The 18,755-nt window shown below is 38.8% G+C and overlaps 2 protein-coding genes across 4 annotated transcripts in view; one reads left to right on the forward strand and one right to left on the reverse strand.

The window, feature by feature from the left end:
- Positions 1 to 18,755, forward strand: part of LOC126979478 (G-protein coupled receptor dmsr-1-like) — a 416,322-nt gene that overhangs the window by 158,681 nt on the left and 238,886 nt on the right. The gene's annotated exons all lie outside the window — the stretch shown is intronic.
- LOC126979371 (midasin) overlaps positions 1 to 18,755 on the reverse strand; it is a 67,786-nt gene that overhangs the window by 30,083 nt on the left and 18,948 nt on the right. For all 3 annotated transcript variants that reach the window (XM_050828617.1, XM_050828616.1, XM_050828618.1), the window contains exons 15-25: positions 14,800 to 15,305; positions 13,740 to 13,916; positions 12,202 to 12,611; positions 11,036 to 11,175; positions 10,474 to 10,700; positions 9,733 to 9,950; positions 8,692 to 8,909; positions 6,593 to 6,769; positions 5,545 to 5,745; positions 1,055 to 1,269; positions 233 to 395 (exon numbers count right to left, since the gene is read on the reverse strand). In XM_050828617.1, coding sequence (XP_050684574.1) covers positions 233 to 395; positions 1,055 to 1,269; positions 5,545 to 5,745; positions 6,593 to 6,769; positions 8,692 to 8,909; positions 9,733 to 9,950; positions 10,474 to 10,700; positions 11,036 to 11,175; positions 12,202 to 12,611; positions 13,740 to 13,916; positions 14,800 to 15,305 — 2,652 coding nt within the window. The remainder of the gene's footprint in view (positions 1 to 232; positions 396 to 1,054; positions 1,270 to 5,544; positions 5,746 to 6,592; positions 6,770 to 8,691; positions 8,910 to 9,732; positions 9,951 to 10,473; positions 10,701 to 11,035; positions 11,176 to 12,201; positions 12,612 to 13,739; positions 13,917 to 14,799; positions 15,306 to 18,755) is intronic.

The raw sequence follows: 18,755 nt of genomic DNA on the forward strand, positions 1-18,755 counted from the left end.
TCATGTTCATAATTGTTGTAATTAAATTATACTATATCAATTTTATTTTTATAATGAACTTATGTGTAAAAATATATAAAGAGAAAACAACTTCAAAAGTATATTGTAGAAAACAAGTTTATGTAATGAAGCTGTAGCAATACGAAGAATTCGCTATTTTGACGTAGGATTTTCAACGTATCATTGACATTATTTATAGCGTCTAGTTTGAATAAATATAAATGGTATATACCATAAGCTGAGCAGCGAACCCTTTGCATCGCTCAATGTTCTGCATGCCCAAATCGGCATGTGGAGATTGTAGCGCCGCGGTGAACAGCCGATGTCGAGCGATATTCTTCTGGAAGTACTTCTCACATCCCGACCATAGCATCGAAAGAGTCGGGTCGCATCGTCTTAAAATATAGTACGATAAATTCAATACACACAATGAATGAAATTCTTACTGAATCGTATAATGAAATGTATTGCAAAAGAAGCTTAACATAAGAAAAAGTCGAAAGAGTTAAGAAGGACTATTTTAACGAGCAAAAAAACTGCAAAAGTGTAACTGATGGTTAAAAGATGTTATCTGTGTTTACTTATAATCAGATGACTCCATGCTCATTTGACCTACTATGCCATTTAAAAAAAAATCTTGTAACGACTATCCGTATTCGTAAAATCACAAACACTAATATGAAGGAATAGGTCCTTATACCAAAAGAAATCTCAATATGAAATCCCTGATCAAGTTTATTGTTGTCTCATTTATGTACCATCATAAAATTGAGTCATGACCCACTTTCCTGATTATTCTTTTAAAATCATAACAACAGTTAGGTTTATATTTGCACGAACAAGATTGCATGCCAATTAGTGGACTGTCAGTGTTTAATAAAATGATAATAGTTACTTAGGAAATGTATGTTCTAGCGAATTTCGACCTACTTGTTTATTATGACTGTAGAAAAATTACATTAAGGTGGGTTACGATTAAATTTTGTCGATAGTACACTTGTCATAGACAGCGATTTCTGGAATCCGACCATAGGGAGCAATATACTGATCTCACCTGTTCTTTAAATAGCTCATCGCAGCGTGTAAATCAACAGGCGGTATAGTAAAGTCGTAAAGTTCCGCGGAGGCAGCCACTATGACCAAGCCCGTTCTATAGTTGAGTCCCATCTTGCTCAGATATTTGAACAAATCTGCCAACGCCTTGCGTTTTTGTTGCACAATGTTTTTCGCCTGTGATTTCTGCTTATCCTTTGGCGCGGTTATATCTACCTAATAGGAATAAGTAATAATACATTAAATTATTAACGCAGATATATTAATTTATTTCAGGTTGGATGAAACTGCATGTCAGCTAAATCAGCAGTTTGATAGAAGAAGGTAAAGACATAGAAAAGATTTTTTACACAAATTAAATTTGAAAACTAAATTTATGATCGATGCGGGACTCGAACACGCGACCTCTCTCGTTCCGTGGGAGCGCTCTTTCCACTGAGCCAACCGAGATTTTTTATTAGAGTGAGTGAAGGAACAAGCAGATTGTAAATTTGATGTTAAGCAACATCATCTACCCAAAATAGAGCAGGTCACAAAATAAACGAGGTCGTAGGTAATATCAATACTTCAGTTCCAAAGTTCTATGATATTTTCGTTTCAAACAGTAACAATTCGTTGTTTTTTTTTTGATTTTGATTGAGAACCCTTTTCTGAACTGAGATTCGATATAATCCGTGTAATAAATACTAATAGTGAGTCACCTCCTTGCTTCTGCCGGTAAATATCTACAAAGCTGTCTCGACGTCTAGTCACAGAAAATATACATTGGGTTGGCTAAAAAAAAATCACTAAGTATCACTATCATGTCGTGCCCTGAGAAGGGTGTACCGCTCTCAATCATACCACTCCCCATCGTTACTCCGCCTATCCGCAAAGGTGACTATTGGTAATGGTAGAGTTGTACAACCTCAATAATATCGCACGTTACACTGAGATTTGAAAATATTAGAAACCGACTCCTATACAGTTTGCCCTGTACTTTTCCCGGGGCGTAAAAAGAATAGGGGAGTCCCAGGCCCATGGGTGTCGTAAGAGGCGACTAAGCGCTTTTTAGAAGTGTGTATGCATAGTGGTAACGCAGAAACCGATCATCTCATGGGCTGCGTTCAAGCGGCAATTGACGACGTACTTGCACAGATCCCCTCCGCTGAAATCGTAGTCTTGGGTGATTTCAACGGGCACAATGCCGAATGGCTTGGATCACGTAACACAGACTACGCAGGGCGGTCTGTGCATAATTTTGCATTGGCGTATGGTCTGTCCCAATTGGCTGAGTCGCCAACGCGGCTCCCGAATGTGGATAGCCACATGCCGTCCTTATTGGATCTTCTGCTGACTACACATCCCGATGGTTACCAGGTCTTTGTCGACGCCCCTCTCGGAACTGGTCAGGAGTGTAGTGCCTATCCGACGCCAACGTCGCAGACCACCAGCGACCCGCCGCGTTTGGCACTACAAGTCAGCATATTGGGATAGGATGCGTTCCTTTTTTGCATTCTACCCTTGGGGCAGGGTTTGTTTCCCTTCGGATGATCCTAGTGCCTGCGCCGTTGCAGTAGCCGATGTGATACTACAGGGTATGGATATTTTTATACCAAACTCTGTAGTACCCATCGGTGGAAGATCACAGCCCTGGTTCGATGCGTCAGTTAAAGCAGCATCTGACTGCAAAAAACAGGCGTATCGAACTTGGGTTGCGGCGCTGGGCACAAAGGATCCGAACTGCACAGTTCTTAAGAGGAAATACAACCGTGCCTCCAGATTTTATAAGCGGCAAATCGCCCGTGCAAAGTCAATACACGTCGTCAAAATCGGCGAGCAGCTTTCCAGTTACCCGATCGGAACACGCAAGTTCTGGTCGTTGTCTAAAGCTGCTCTTGGTAACTTCAGCCAGGCGTCCATGACGCCGTTGCACATGAGGAATGACACCCTGGCCCATACGGCAAAAGAGAAAGCCGATCTCTTGTGAACTCTTTTCGCCTCCAACTCGACTCTTGACGACAACGGAAAAACACCGCCGACCATCCCGCGGTGTCAGAGCTCTATGCCTAAAGTACAGTTCAGACAGAAAACTGTTAGGCGAGCTCTGTTTTCGTTGGACGTCAGGAAGTCGAGCGGGCCGGATGGCATTTCTCCAATCGTGCTTAGAACGTGTGCCCCTGAGTTGACGCCGGTGCTAACGCGTTTATTCCGGCACTCTTATTCTAAAGGCGTAGTCCCTGACTCATGGAAGTCTGCCCTTGTCCATCCGATCCAAAAAAAAAGGAGACAGTTCGGATCCGGCAAACTACAGGCCTATTGCCATTACCTCCCTGCTCTCCAAAATCATGGAGAGCATAATTAGCCGTCAGCTCTTGGTATACCTAGAGGGTCACCAGTTGATCAACGACCGACAATACGGGTTTCGCCATGGTCGGTCGGCAGGTGATCTTCTGGTATACCTGACACATAGATGGGCTGCGGCTATTGAAAGCAAGGGGGAAGGCCTGGCAGTTAGCCTGGATATAGCGCCTTTGATCGTGTATGGCACAAGGCGCTCCTCTCCAAACTTCCATCATTTGGGCTTCCCGAGAGCTTGTGCAAGTGGACCTCCAGCTTCCTCACTGGGCGTAGCATACAGGTCGTTGTCGACGGATATTGCTCGAACCCGAAGGCCGTGAATGCTGGAGTGCCCCATGGCTGTGTGCTGTCTCCCACGCTGTTTCTTCTACATATCAATGATATGTTGGACGCCTCCAATATTCATTGCTATGCAGACGACAGCACTGGTGATGCCATTTACACGGGCCATGCAGGTCTCTCTCGGGAAATCGTCGACCAGTGCCGGGAGAAACTTGTGTCTTCTATCGAGTCCTCTTTTGAGATGGTCGCGGAATGGGGAAAATTGAACCTTGTCCAATTTAACCCCCAGAAGACTCAAGTTTGCGTGTTTACCACTAAAAAAAACCCATTTGTCGTATTACCGCTCTTCGACAACACTTCCCTCAAAGCCTCGCCTAGTATCGGAATACTGGGTCTCGAAATCTCGAGCGATTGCCAATTTCGTGGTCATCTGGAAGGCAAAGCCAAATTGGCTTCAAAGAAACTGGGCGTCATTAATAGAGCACGGCAATACTTCAAGCCGGCCCACATACTAGCGCTCTACAAAGCGCAGGTCCGGCCACACATGGAGTATTGCTGTCATCTCTGGTCTGGCGCACCCCAGTATCAGCTCGATCCATTTGACCGCGTGCAACGCAGAGCAGCTCGAATTGTCGGGGACCCAGTGCTCTGTGAACGGCTGGATCACATGGCGTTGCGTAGAGACGTCGCTTCATTGTGTGTCTTCTACCGCATTTATCACGGGGAGTGTTCCGAAGAGCTGTTTAACCTGATTCCTGCCGCCGAATTCCACCTTCGCACGACACGCCACAAGTTAGGATATCATCCTCACCATCTGGATGTGTGGCGGTCCTCCACAGTGCGGTTTTCAAGGAGCTTTCTTCCACGTACTACAAAGCTGTGGAATGAGCTTCCTTGTGCGGTGTTTCAGGGACGATACGACATGGGTACCTTCAAAAAAAGCGCGTACACCTTCCTTAAAGGCCCCGCTCCTGTGATTCCTCTGGTGTTGCAAGAGACTGTGGGCGGCGGTGATCACTTAACAACAGGTGACCCGTACGCTCGTTTGTCATCCTATTCCATAAAAAAAAAAGTTACGCTCAAGATAACGCAATAGCCTTCATAAACAGTTTGTAATTTTCAAACGACATCCCTCATTTTTGGGATCAAACATACAAATTTAATTTAAAATCTCAACCTGAGACTTAAATTGCACATACAATAACAATTACATAAAATTTCTTTTTGCGTCACTTGGACGGTTGGCTCAGAGCGCTTTCGCACTACGTCCGATCAGAGTCCGATCCGTACCCGCGAAAATAGCGATGACACACTAGTCCGATCTCTGATCCAATTCCAAGCAATTCAGGGGCCATTTTTTGGCATACGGCATTTTAATTTTTTTGTACATTTACGGAGTAATTGCATCATTTCAATAAGAAAATCAAGCTTCTCATATGCTCTTATTTGTTTGATCGACGGTAACAAACATGTCGTCATCTATTTGAATGGATTCCGTTAGTTGCATGGAATTGCCTTCAAATTTTCAACATCAACTGGGTTCATCCTTTTTTTATTTCGTGGTGGCAATTAATTAGCAGTACTTGATGGTGTAGGGATCTCGGATGATGGAAGCCGGACCAAGTGCGTATACTACCACACAAATAGTTCTACAGCTACTACTACTCTGATCGGTCGTAGTGTGAAAGCGCTCTCAGTTCGTAACAGAGCTCGGACGGAACCCCAGAGACGCGGGTTCGAGTCCCGCATCATTATTTATGGTAGAAATTTAATTTGTACAACCTTCATAATTTATAAATCCTATTTTTTATAACTAAGTAGATGTGATGTAAATTTTTTCTGTATTTCATATAAAAAAAAATTAAGTACCTCTAAGGAGCCAAGGTGCGTGCTAGTCTCAATCAGCACAGTGATGAAGTCATCGAGCGCTTGCACCAGCGTCGGGTATCCGCTGTTACTAATTGTGTCCTTGCACAGTTGCTTAGTCTTGTTCAGCAGACTGGGTATCTTTGTGAGGAGACTGTTTTCTGGTAGCATACTACAAGGCTCTTCGGCTTGGTCCATGTATTTCTATAAAATAAACACATAAATCTTTAAGCTATGATATATTAAAGTATGATTGAACTGAAAGGCTTGAAATTATTAACTTATTAACTGATGCACATATTTACACAAATAATTTATTACATTTTGAAAATTGGTACAACATCTATTAGATTTTTACGCAGTGACCGCATATAAAACATGGAAGCAGTCTTGTCATACTATCTACCGTTGATTATTAGCGCCAAAAATTCACACAATTTAACAAATGATTTAAGTTTTCTTTAGTGTTAATTCCGCCAATATTTAATAATAATAATAACAGACTCAAATAACAGACTCTCGTGCCAGATTTTGGCGAGACAACACGGCCTGAGGAAGCCTCGTGTAGAGGCGAAACACGTGTCGAATTGTTTTAAAAACAAATATTGGCGGAATTAACACTAAAGAAAACCTAAATGATTTGTATAATTATGGATTTCCGCAAAGTAACGCCTAATTCAATAAATTTTCACACAATTAAGTCACAATACAGTAAACTATCACTGCATGAAATAAAGAGTGTTATTGGTGTTGAATCTAGATCGATATTAGGAGGTACTTTGTCAGTTACTGTGTCATGCGCCCACCGTAATTATACGTGATTGGTTCTCGGCATAACATGATTACGGTAACTGAGGGTATCTGACTGTAATTGTAATTTCAGCCAGCTGGCTGGCACAAGTTAAACAATATTCCTAATTATTGCCTTTATTTTTCTTGTTGTTATCGTTTTAGTCCTACTGGTCTAGTGTTCATAAGGTTGCTAAAGGTGATCTGTGATACACCCTAAAGCTCCCTTCTCAGTTCGCACTTATACAAATTATACCGCTACCTTTATATTCCTCGCAAGCACTATATACAGCTGCACATCGATCATATAAGCGCCCCCTGCCGGCGGGTTGTTAGCTGTCACCACTCTCTTGGGTCGGTCCCATATACCCACATGATCCACGCTCGCTTTGTTTGTGCCGTCTACCAGGCAACGAGATACACTCTCTGTTATTACTTTCTGTGAAGAATATATTAAAATTAGATTATACAATACACATACAAATTATATAGATATACAAAATATATACGCAGTCTAAAGATGGAACCCAATCATCAAAGATCCAAACTCAAACCCACATGGACGCACACTCACCAACTCACTCACTCACCAACAGACACACACACACACACACACAGTTTTCAGATTTGTTTTAATTGTGCGATAATTGTAAAATTAGGTTTACCAAGTACAGGGTGGACCAAATGTCCACCCTGTTAACATTTGAATCGGTTGCCACGTCTAGCAGCGGCGGCGGAGGGGGGTGGAGGGGTTACGCATTGCAAGAGCAGCGAATGGGAATTTAGTACCATGGCGTCGTTCAGCGGTAGTCAACGTGCGTTTTGTGTACGCGAGTACTTTCGAAACGATTCTGCGACCTTAGCTCAACGAACATTTTGCAATAATTACAAGATACGACACAAAAATCAAGCTCCATCAGGTGTGTTAATTAAAAAATGGGTGCTCAAGTTTGAGAAGTCAGGTTCAACAATGGATTTACCTCGATCTGGCCGGCCTAGAACGTCGAGGGACCCCGAAAACGTGAAGCGAGTAAAATCGTCTGTTCGTGACCAACCTGGACTTTCAACTCGAAAGCGGTCGGCTGTCCTTAACGTGCCAAGAACATCATTAAACCGCATTCTCAAGAAAGATTTAAGTCTACATCCCTATAAAATCCAAATGGTGCAGGAATTAAGGCCTCAGGACCATGCCACAAGTTTGAAGTTTGCGAACGAAATGGTACAGCGATTCACCAGTTTTACAAACATTTTTTTCTCTGACGAGGCACACTTTCACCTAAATGGGCATGTTCATAGACAAAATTGTCGTTATTGGAGTGATACTAATCCGAAATTAAAGCATCAAAAACCCCTGCATTCACCCAAAGTCACAGTATGGGCTGCTTTATCAGCAAGAGGCATTATTGGTCCATACTTTTTTGAAGATTCAAGAGGACGTGCGGTTACAGTGAATTCCGATCGGTATAACACCATGTTACAAAACTTTTTCGCTCCCGCGCTGCAGGATTTTGTTGGTTTTAATCAACGCTCATGGTTTCAGCAAGATGGAGCCACTTGTCATACATGTAATGACTCGTTAAGGGCAGCTCGAGACATTTTTGGCCCAAAAGTGATATCGAAAAGAGGGGACATTAACTGGCCGCCTCGTAGCCCGGATCTATCACCAATGGTTTTTTTTCTTTGGGGATATCTTAAGGCTAAAGTTTACGACACCAACCCAGTAACTCTTGACGAATTAAAGGATCGTATTCGCACAGAAATCTAAAACATCTCAACAGAACTCTAGATTTCAGCAATGCCAGAATAATGAACGATTGCATATGGATGATGTGATTTTTAAGAAATAAATTCCCCTTTTGTTTACTTTCGAAAACAATAAACAATTTTGATCTACTGTAATTAGTTTTTTTTAATCCTCATTCAAATTATAAACGGACTTATGGTCCACCCTGCTTTAAGTATCCGCTAAGGAAGTTGCGAAATATTCCCAATACAAGTGACCTATGACAACGTACTGGGAAGTCTCACATTAAAATGTATATGCAATCTTTGAAATAAACTAAATGTATTATTATTTATTATTATTACTATCAGACATGTTGAAACACGTGTCGAATTGTTTAAAAGACGAATATTGGCGGAATTAACAGTAAAGAAAACTCAAAACATTTGGATAATTATGGATTTCCGCAAAGTAACGCCTCCTTCAATATTTTTTTTGAATTATGTGTTTGTGTGAGAATGCTTCGTGAACATGATGGTTGTGATTACTGTCACAATTAGTAATTGCATCCAACAAATACAATGATTTATTAACTATCACAAGCCGACCTGGCACCACAATCACTCATTATGACTCACCTCAAACTCTTTGGTATGTTTATGAAGCGCCTTATGCGCTTTGTCGACTGTGTCCTTTACACTCCAATAGCTCAGATCTCTGTCCCACGTACATATTTTGACAAAATCACGCAACTTCTTCTCGATCGGAGTTCGCTTCTCTTTTATGAATGTTGCCACTTGCGGTGTGAATTGTAAATAGTAGTTATACGTGTTCCACAATATTGATATCAGTTCATCTGCAATTTATGGAAATAATGTGTTACTAGTTTATACTGGACGGACAGTTATAAAAAACTTGTTTAACTCATAATCAAAGTGTTAACTGAATTATCAATGCATGTGTTAGGCGTGGCTGACTATTTACGACTGTCTATCAAAACAGGTTACAGTCACAATAGATATACTTTCCTTTCCCATCTTGGTGAATCTCCGTTAAAGATGTGTTTCTCTTCTTCAGTGTTGCACGGTTTTGTTTGCCTATACGCTTAGTATATTATAAGTCCTATGGGAGGAGCAGTTTACATCCAGATAGTGGGAATGATATCCTAATTTGTGACATGTCGTGCGAAGATGGAATTCGGCGGCAGGAATCAGAACAGCTCTTCGGAACATTTAATATGAAAATATTTTATTTTATACCATTTTATAGCTTAAATGAGGGACATAACTGATAACTTAGCTAAATAACGGTAACTATCCTAGAAAGAGATCATTTCGCTCTTTAAAATTCTCAGTCAGGCCTTTTTATTCGCCCTCCATATGCTTAAACTTCAATTTTTCTTTTCATGTTTCTTAAAAAGATATAGAAAAACCTTAGATCAATTTCACGCTTAGATAGACTGTGACAGCTGTGAAAACGTCGAAAAAAATTGAGGTTGACAGTTAACCTCTATTTTGAGCAATGCACGCAAACTCAAACAAAGTGATATACAAATCGCGAGTGTAAGACGTAGTTTGTCACGCACACTAAAGTAATAAACCTAACCTATTTTCATCGGTTGTCTAGCAGCATAAGGCTCTGTCTAGATATAAATATTATCTAAGAGAAAAACAATATACCTCGTCGCGTCGAAGGCTCTAAATGCACCAGATGGCAATGATACACGTAGACTATGTTCAGCCGCACTTCGTACTCGGCCACGTTGGACTTCTCCATGAAGTCGCGCAGCACAGCGATGACGCGCGGTGACGTCACTTCTTCGGAGCTCTGCGTGTCCAAATACGACGTCACCACTGAGTACATGTAGAACCAGTACTTGTGCGCGTCCGATTGTTTTCTGAAATATTTAGAAGGTTAAGCTCCTGCGCACATCAGGATCGGTGTCAATCAATGGGCAGAAATGAAAATGAGATCTTTACGGTCAAGAGCGTGGAGGATGACATGTTCATTTCGCAAATATCGTACAATCAGTATTAGTTCACAATACAATAACCCTTTGTATTGCTAATTAACACTGACGTTGGATGAGGGCAGCACTGGACCAATCACCGTGGAGATCTTTAGGGGGGCCTCTGTCCTGCAGTGAACATTTCTACTACTGGCTGATGATGATACATGAAGAGGGGAGGTGAAAGCCTTGAAAAGCTGATTTTAGTTGGGAACACTGAGCCCGCGGACGGAGCCCCTTCCATATGGAGCAATTATGTATAAGGCCCACGCTCAACTAAGTTCTGCTCGGTTATCAGATATGTAATGGACAGGCAGCGATGGAGAGAGCGATGCGATAATTGCTATAGTTGGCAGATGACTGAAAACACGATGATGTAGCCGTTTTGATGACTCTATTCAATAGTACAAACCTGTGAAAGACACTGTTCAAGCACTCTTTCCAATGGCTCATTTCTAGTTTCCTCCAGTTAATAATCTGCTGTCCAACAGCAAGCGATATCTCGATCATGTTGTTGCCTTTGTGAGCATTCTTGTTCCATTCTTCAATCTTGTCTCGAAGCAGCTCCAAGCCAGTGAGGAACCGAGACACGGGACTGGTTATCGGGAAACTCATTATTCTATTCACTATCACCATTATCTAGAATACGAAATCCAGATTTTTGAGTACACCCTGACGAATTCGAATTCTTGTGAATTGTCATGCTATGGCGTAACATTGCAGAACATAATAAAGATATAATAATATGAATAAAAATATATTTGCAACAATCTCTGAAAAAGTTGTCTTCATGTGACATAGACTTACATAAACCAGCGTATAGACAAAAAAGTAAAGTATTTTGGATATTAAACTAGCAAATAATGGAAATTTATGGATGGTCCCTATTGAACAAATAGAGCATGGTACTTTTTTGTTCAGCCTACTACTAACTTGATACAAGTTATATACACGTTTTATTTTTGAATACTTACATCTTTTAATGAAGGGAAGTCTGGCCACTGCTCTAACAACTCCTCCGTTGCCTCTTTCACTTTGTGAAGAAGCGGAAGACATTCCCTTGTTTCGGAAACCCACTCTGAACGGTAGAAGTCAAATTTAACATTGCTTGATTCTGAAAGAGAAATTTACAAAATGAAAATCCAGTTTTGATTAAGGGGTATACACCCCTCGCCAAACTTTCAGTTCGCTCCGACGTTTCGAACTAGAAATTTGACATGTAAACAAAATATAATATTTAAACCAGCAATTTGAAAATTTCAATTATAGTCGTATTGACGAATATGTTCAGACTGTTTCCGCCTGTGATTTATTCATAGTTCACTAAGTGAACGAATGATACGATCTACAAGTCGCGGAACCGGTTCTTCGGCTCTCGAAGACTCGTTCATTCCCAACGAACCCCCCACACGCGGCATTCTAGCGATTGTATCATGTATGAAGTAATTTTGCCGGAGTTATAATAATATATTGATACACATTAAAGTGTATCTCTATTGATACATATTTATGTTCAAATACTGAACACAGACAAAGGAAAAACATTTTTTGAGACGTCATTTGGAACGATTACTCGTGACCAAAGCACATAATAAATGGTAACACAGATACTCGGCTGGTATTGTTTAGTGCAGTATTCATAAATACCTTATTCAATATGCTATCTCAGTCACAATAAATTGCACCTCAAGCTTTTTTGATCCTGTTACTAGTTTTACAATTTTTTAAGAAAGAGGACAAACGAGTATAATTAATAATATTTTAAAGATAATTTTGACAGTTTTTTTAACTTATTATAGACATTTCTTTGCATTTGGAATTTAATTTAAACTACCCGTGCGTGATAAGTTAAGACTCGTGCGGAGTGAAGCCACGGTTTTATGAGCACGCACTTATTACGTTACCTCGCTTAGATCTCCAGTTACGCGTGTAATTATAACTTTTACATAAGATTTTGCGTAAAAGTTACATTTTTAATATTGTTTTAGTTAACCTGACGTTTCGAGACCTTTCCAGATCACGTAAATGGCAGGTCCCCCGATTTAATCCTTTAAAAAGGGTTTTATTTAAATGTGTAACACTCGCGTTAATCCAAGAAAATACTATGTTACAGTAACAATATAAAAAATAGAATGCTTACCAATTCCATCAACCCGCGATTTTATATGAGATAAGAGGACCAACAGACTGGGACTAATTTCGCTTTCAAACTCCACGTCCAAAGCTGGCCAAGCGTTCTGTACAACCCGGCTGAATATCGGATATCGCAAAAGCAACGGATTAGCAACATCATGCCCTACCAACTTTTTCGGGCTGGCTAACCATTCTGCCACAGTAAAATTATGTACAAAGTTCGAATGCCACTTGTATATCAATGATACATCTTCAGAAGTTATTAAAGGTTTCGGCTTTTCTACAGGAGGTTTAATTTTCCTTTGTTCTAGCGTTGGTGGCTTAAATTCGGCGAAATCAAGATCTGAGAATGATGGAAACATTTCTTTTATTTCCTCGGAGGCGATTGCTTCTTCGTCTTCATCTTCACATTTTGACCTGAAAAAATTAAATTAAAAGACCTGGAGAATTCTGTAGTAAACGCTAATTATTTTAATGTATTATGCGGACTACTTAACCTTCCGTAATCGGCAAGTGCAATTTTTCAGATACACCAAAATCGAAAGTGCCGTATGGCACACTATACCCCCACTAAGTTCTGACCCTTATTTTATTTATAAGATGGTTTATTTTGCATGGTCTTATAGCTTGTTTCAATAGCTTTCAGATACATTCACTCAAATCATCCTAATTATAAGCAATCTATTAATACACTTAAAATAATACGCATTGACAGTCCGCTGCGCACGCTCCATAATCACCCCGATCTAAGGCATAACGCGGCGCATAAGCGCAAATGGTTTACCGGTGTTGAAAATTTTAATTGCCATTTTGCAGTGTCTGTGGTGAAGTGCTAGCTAGACTTTTAATGACCATATAACCCAGTGATTAGAGCCCTTGGCTATTGAGCTCCCGGTTTTGAATCAAGGTAAGTGCAAACATTTTTTTATTGAAGAGGCAGACAAACGAGTGTGCGGTTCATCTGATGTTAAGTGATCACCGCCACCCACATTCTCTTGCAATACTAGAGAAGCGCTGCCGGCCTCTAATATTTTTTATTTATATGATGAATAAGGATGTTTGTTTCTGAGTCATGGGTGTATTAATGTATATTAAGGTATGCATATTGTATCGTATTTTATCTTTTATTAGAGTTTCTTGCGCCGCTTCTTCTCTCTCAGAGAGCCACTTGTTCCGAATCGGTGGAAGTGTTAGATATAACATTTGAAATAATCCTAAAGGAATCAATTTTGAGAATATAAATTCCTTGAATACCTTCTTATCAAATATATCGTTCTCTTGCACTCATAGTTACCGGCTGTCCTAGTTTTAGGCAAGACATTTGTTTAAAATTCTATCAGCATAAAAAAATCGCTTGGTGATCTATCATCACCATGAGTAGTGCAATTCAAAGGAACTTTCTTCCACGCACTACGAAACTGTCAGTAATATGACAGTTTCGTAGTGCATACATTCGTTAAGACATCGTTAGACAGAAAAGACAGAGAATTCTATGCAACAGAGAAATATGGTGTAAAAGTATTTATGCTGCTAAAAAATGCTTACTTAGTAACATATAGAGCCTCGTCGTCTTGTTTCTTTTTTTCAATATCTTGTCTCTGTCTCTCCCACGCCGCAACAATTCCATTCAAAGTGCTTAGTACAGCATTGACCGTCGTGTTATCAACACGTTCTCTTGACGTGGTGTACATACTCAACTCTGACAAATTCATTTTTAAAATTCTGAAAAAAAAAATACACTCTTATAATTTATTTCAAGTTAATTGTTGGTTGTAAAACTGACTAAAAATTGCGTTTTAAATCATGTTCTTTGTTTTTTTGTTTTATTTATTTAGAGCATTGGTAACATGACCATCAGCTCAAATCAAAATACAATAAAAGAAGAATATTTAAATCATTTTTCAATATACTCGATTACAAGAAAAATACTATTTTTTTTCTTTGTTCATAATTTCCGATTTTATACCTAGATGACACTTTATTATTATTTCTTTTTCAAATTATTATACAAAAAAGTATTAATATTTTCCAACAATTCGGAATTATTTTATGAGAAGAAGTAACGAGATAATCATGTCGTTCATCTGATGGTAACTGATAGGCCTTGCCCATTACAAAGCAGTGCCTCTCAGGGTTCTTCATTGAACACAAAATTCTGAGCGGTATCGCAATTATTGAGCTCGTCACCACGAGACTAATTCATTGAATTACACACAAATAGTCACATTACCTCAGTTATTATTCAACTAGTTGCACGTTAAAATAAAAAATAAGGAAAGACTACTGCTCGGCGGCAGTAAAAGCCATGCTGTATAATAACAAATATAAGGCTCATGATAATCTACAAGAAGTAATATTTAAAATTAATTGCAATTGTAAAATTTTTATTCAAATAATTTATAATATGTCGAAGTTGGAAATATTGACTTAAAAGAGCGGGAATTTTAATAATTCTCAATAAAACCTCAACCTTTTCCTAAGAGGTGGCAAATGGTAAAAGGTTTACGTTTTTTTCATACTAATTGCATAAATCTGATTTGACTCGCGTCGAATTAAGAACTACCCTCATTTTGTGGTTAATATAAGAGATCAAATTTAAACTTACTCCAAGCTCGCCGCTTCTGCATTACTTAAATTACCATCAGAATCAGTAGATTGTCTAATCACCAATTGCATAAATTCACTTGTGTTGAATCTATTAAGATCACTTTCCTTTGTATGTCTTTTTGATATTTTATTGGGAAACACCATCAAATCCCTTAAGATATCAGGCAATGACGGTCCTTGTTCAATTTTAACTATGATTTCCTTTACCAGATCAGTGAATGTCGTGATACTGTATATAATTTGTGATAGAGAGGCCTGCAAGGGCTTGGCCAAGTCTGGGAAAGCCTCTGAATATGAATCTTGGATTTTCTTATAAAAGGCTTTAATTGAATGTAGCCATGACATGGCTTCCTTTGCAATTGTGTGCGCCTTTTGTAAACTCGACTTGTGGAAGGTGTTTGTTTTAAAGTCGTCATAAAGCTGGTTGCATATCACTGTCATATTGGATGTTATCATACTTATTGTTTTCTCCGACAAAACAGACTTCACAAAATGCTTACATTCCTAAAAAAATATCAAAAATTAGTTGCATTTCAAGGTGAACAGACATAAATAAGCATTATAACAATTCACAATAAAACTGTCATGATACCCATTCAATTATTACAGGCATTATTAATATACTCCTTAGCAATTTAAGGTATTGAATGTTCTTTGACACTAGAAGACACGCAGCTCGGTTGTGATTAACAAAAACGGATAAATGAGCTTAACCGGCGATTATTGTAACATACTTGTAGAATAGATATATATTAATCAACCATAGGGAGTGTCATATAGCAACAACGTTTGGTAAACGTCACGAACCTAGATCAGTTGTAATGGGGCTTCGATATGGGGAGAAGAACTGATAAGAAACTCCCAACTCATCTTTTAAATAATAGAATAACAAAATTACTTTGCCTATGTTAGTAGTGTGGTCAGAACCAGTCAAGAACCATGCATTTTCTTCTATATAATCTGCTATACTATACTAAGTTATTTATCAAAGAAGAAATTTGTGCTCAGTGAGTCTTAGTACACTGTCTGGTATTTTATTGTAAAATTGAATACCAAGTCATATGATGGAGCCCATAACCCTAGCTAACCTATAACGTTAGATCATTTATAGGTCTAGATAGACTATGACAGCTGTGAAACACGGACGGGTAAAAAAATAAGGACTCCGTGTCACCTTACATAACAGTGAGGCACCAAAACCGGCAAAAGTGTAAATACATAGCCCCACGCATACACTTACAATAATACAAGGCGATCAGCCGCCATTATGAGATTTGCCATCGTCTGTGACAGACCAGTTTTCGTCGCAATAAAATATTTTAAAAATGCCGTTGTGCGTTGTGAAAAAGTGGAAAAACAATAATATAAAAGTATTTGTAGATATATAATTATTTAAGGGAGAAAAAATTGTGTAACTGGTATACCCCGTAACCGCACAAACACTAGCATAAAGGTGCTTCACTTGCTAATATCACGGCGTGGAGTGCTTCTTTTTTTACTAGTCCGTGCTGTGAAAACGTCGAAAAAAATTGTGTTTAAAAGAGTATAAGAACAATTTCCCACACCAAGAAAATAAATCAAGTACCACTAGAACTCACCAATATTAAAGATACTGTAACGGAATCTCTGGATTATTCCAATGAATATTTTGCAGGCATAGGTAAAATTCTTGCAAACAAGATACTCACAGCATGCAATGAAACAGAAGTTTCACTCGCTAGTAAGATAATACTCGAAAATACTCCAACGCAATCATTTTTCTTAGGACCCACTGATGAACGAGAAATTGAATCCTTGATAAGTAACGCTAATCTTGACAGTGCTCCTGGACTGGATGGAATATCAAACCGCCTTTTGAATATTAGCAAAAAATATATTACTCCCCCCCTGACGAGCATATGTAATCTAAGTTTATCTCAAGGCATTTTTCCTACTGCCTGGAAAATGGCTGCAATTGTTCCTATTCATAAGTCGGGTAACAAATTGAATCCTACGAACTATAGACCGATTTCTTTATTAGGATCATTCTCAAAAATTTTGGAAAAACTAGTACACAAGCGATTGACAAGTTTTCTTGACGCACATAAAATAATATCTGACAGACAATTCGGGTTTCGCACTAAAAAATCAACGGAAAACGCTGTAGACTTAGTAACAAAAATTATTTCTTCCAAACTAGATAAGCAACAAGCATGTATCGGTGTATTTTTAGACCTCGCGAAGGCTTTTGATACAGTCTGTATTCCTATACTTTTACGAAAACTTGAGCTCCTAGGTATTCGAGGTAATTGCCTGAACTGGTTCAAAAGCTATTTAATGTGCCGAACTCAGTGTGTTATAGTGGATCATAAGAAAAGCAATCCAAGTACAATAGATTTTGGCGTCCCCCAAGGAAGTATATTAGGCCCCACGTTATTCCTTTTGTATATAAATGACATCAAAACTAAAGTATCCAGCTCTGACGTCATCTGTTATGCCGATGATACAGCTCTTTTATTTTACGGGAAAAACTGGGATACTGCACTACACACAGCGGAGCAAGGAATGAGGAATATTGCAACTTGGCTACAAAATAATCTTCTCACTTTAAATCTCACTAAAACACAGTACATCTGTTTCCATAAAACGAAAACTTCATCCCCTTCCCACATTTTTGATATTAAAGTCCACACATGTCCTGTTGCTCTATCTGGCCCTTGCTCTTGCAATAGTATAAGTAGAACTACTCATATAAAATACTTAGGAGTCGTCATGGACGAAAACTTAAACTTTAAGCAACATCTTAATACAACAGCGAAAAGAGTCCGCAAGCTGATATATATTTTTAAGAACTTACGCGCTTCGGCATCTTTAAATCTGCTAAAAAGCATTTATTTTGCAATCGGTCAATCTGTATTATCTTATTGTATCACCGTATGGGGAGGGGCGGCTACTTCACACGTGATACTCTTAGAAAGAGCACAGAGAGCTGTCCTTAAAGTGATTTTTAAAAAACCTATTAGATACCCAACACATAAACTATATAAAGACTTAGAACTTCTTTCTGTCCGAGGTATATTTATCTTGCGTGTTATGACAAGCATGCATAAGGAGGTCTTGAATTTGCCTAATTATAAAAACCTACTAGATAGCCGTTCGTACAAGATTCCAACACCAATAATAAATACAACATTTGCAAGTAGATTTAGCCCATTCTTACATACATATATATACAACAAGGTAAATTTAAAATGTTCTATTAAAAATTGCTCGGTCCATCAGGTCAAATTTAAAATACAGAGATGGTTACACACACTCACTTATGCAGACATGGAAGCTATTCTTAAAGTGATAGCTTAGCATTCATATAATGTTAATACTTTGTAACATGATTAAGCAGATACTAACACTCACTCACACCCACCCTCACACACACACACACGCATACACACACACCCAGAGACACATACGTGTACACACACACATATACAGAGTGCACTTTTTGACCTTTCGGTTCATATTGTTAACCTTAGGATGTAAATTGGTTGCCTATAGGACAGGCTACGCCTAGTGTAGGGACCAAATATAATGTAATATTATGTGATAAAGTGTCTGTATATAATAAATAAATAAATAAATAAATAAAAATAAGTAACCTCTATTTTGAGAAATTCACGCACACTAACATAAGTGTCATACAAATCGCGAGTGTAAGACGTAGCTTTTGTCACGCTCACTGAACTAATGTTGCTGGTCTATTTTTATCGGTTGTCTAACAGCAAGAGACTCTATCTAGACATACAAAGTATCTAAGCCACATAACGTATTACTGTAACATATTGATACAACATTATTGATAAATCATAATGCCATAATTTATTGTCATTTCAATCATTGAATATCTTGTCATTTTAAAATCGATAAAAGACTATCCGATAAAATTAAATCAATTTATTGGTAAAATAATACGATACG

This window comes from Leptidea sinapis, chromosome 3 (genome assembly GCF_905404315.1).
Source record: "Leptidea sinapis chromosome 3, ilLepSina1.1, whole genome shotgun sequence".
In the NCBI taxonomy this organism is placed as follows: domain Eukaryota; kingdom Metazoa; phylum Arthropoda; class Insecta; order Lepidoptera; family Pieridae; genus Leptidea; species Leptidea sinapis.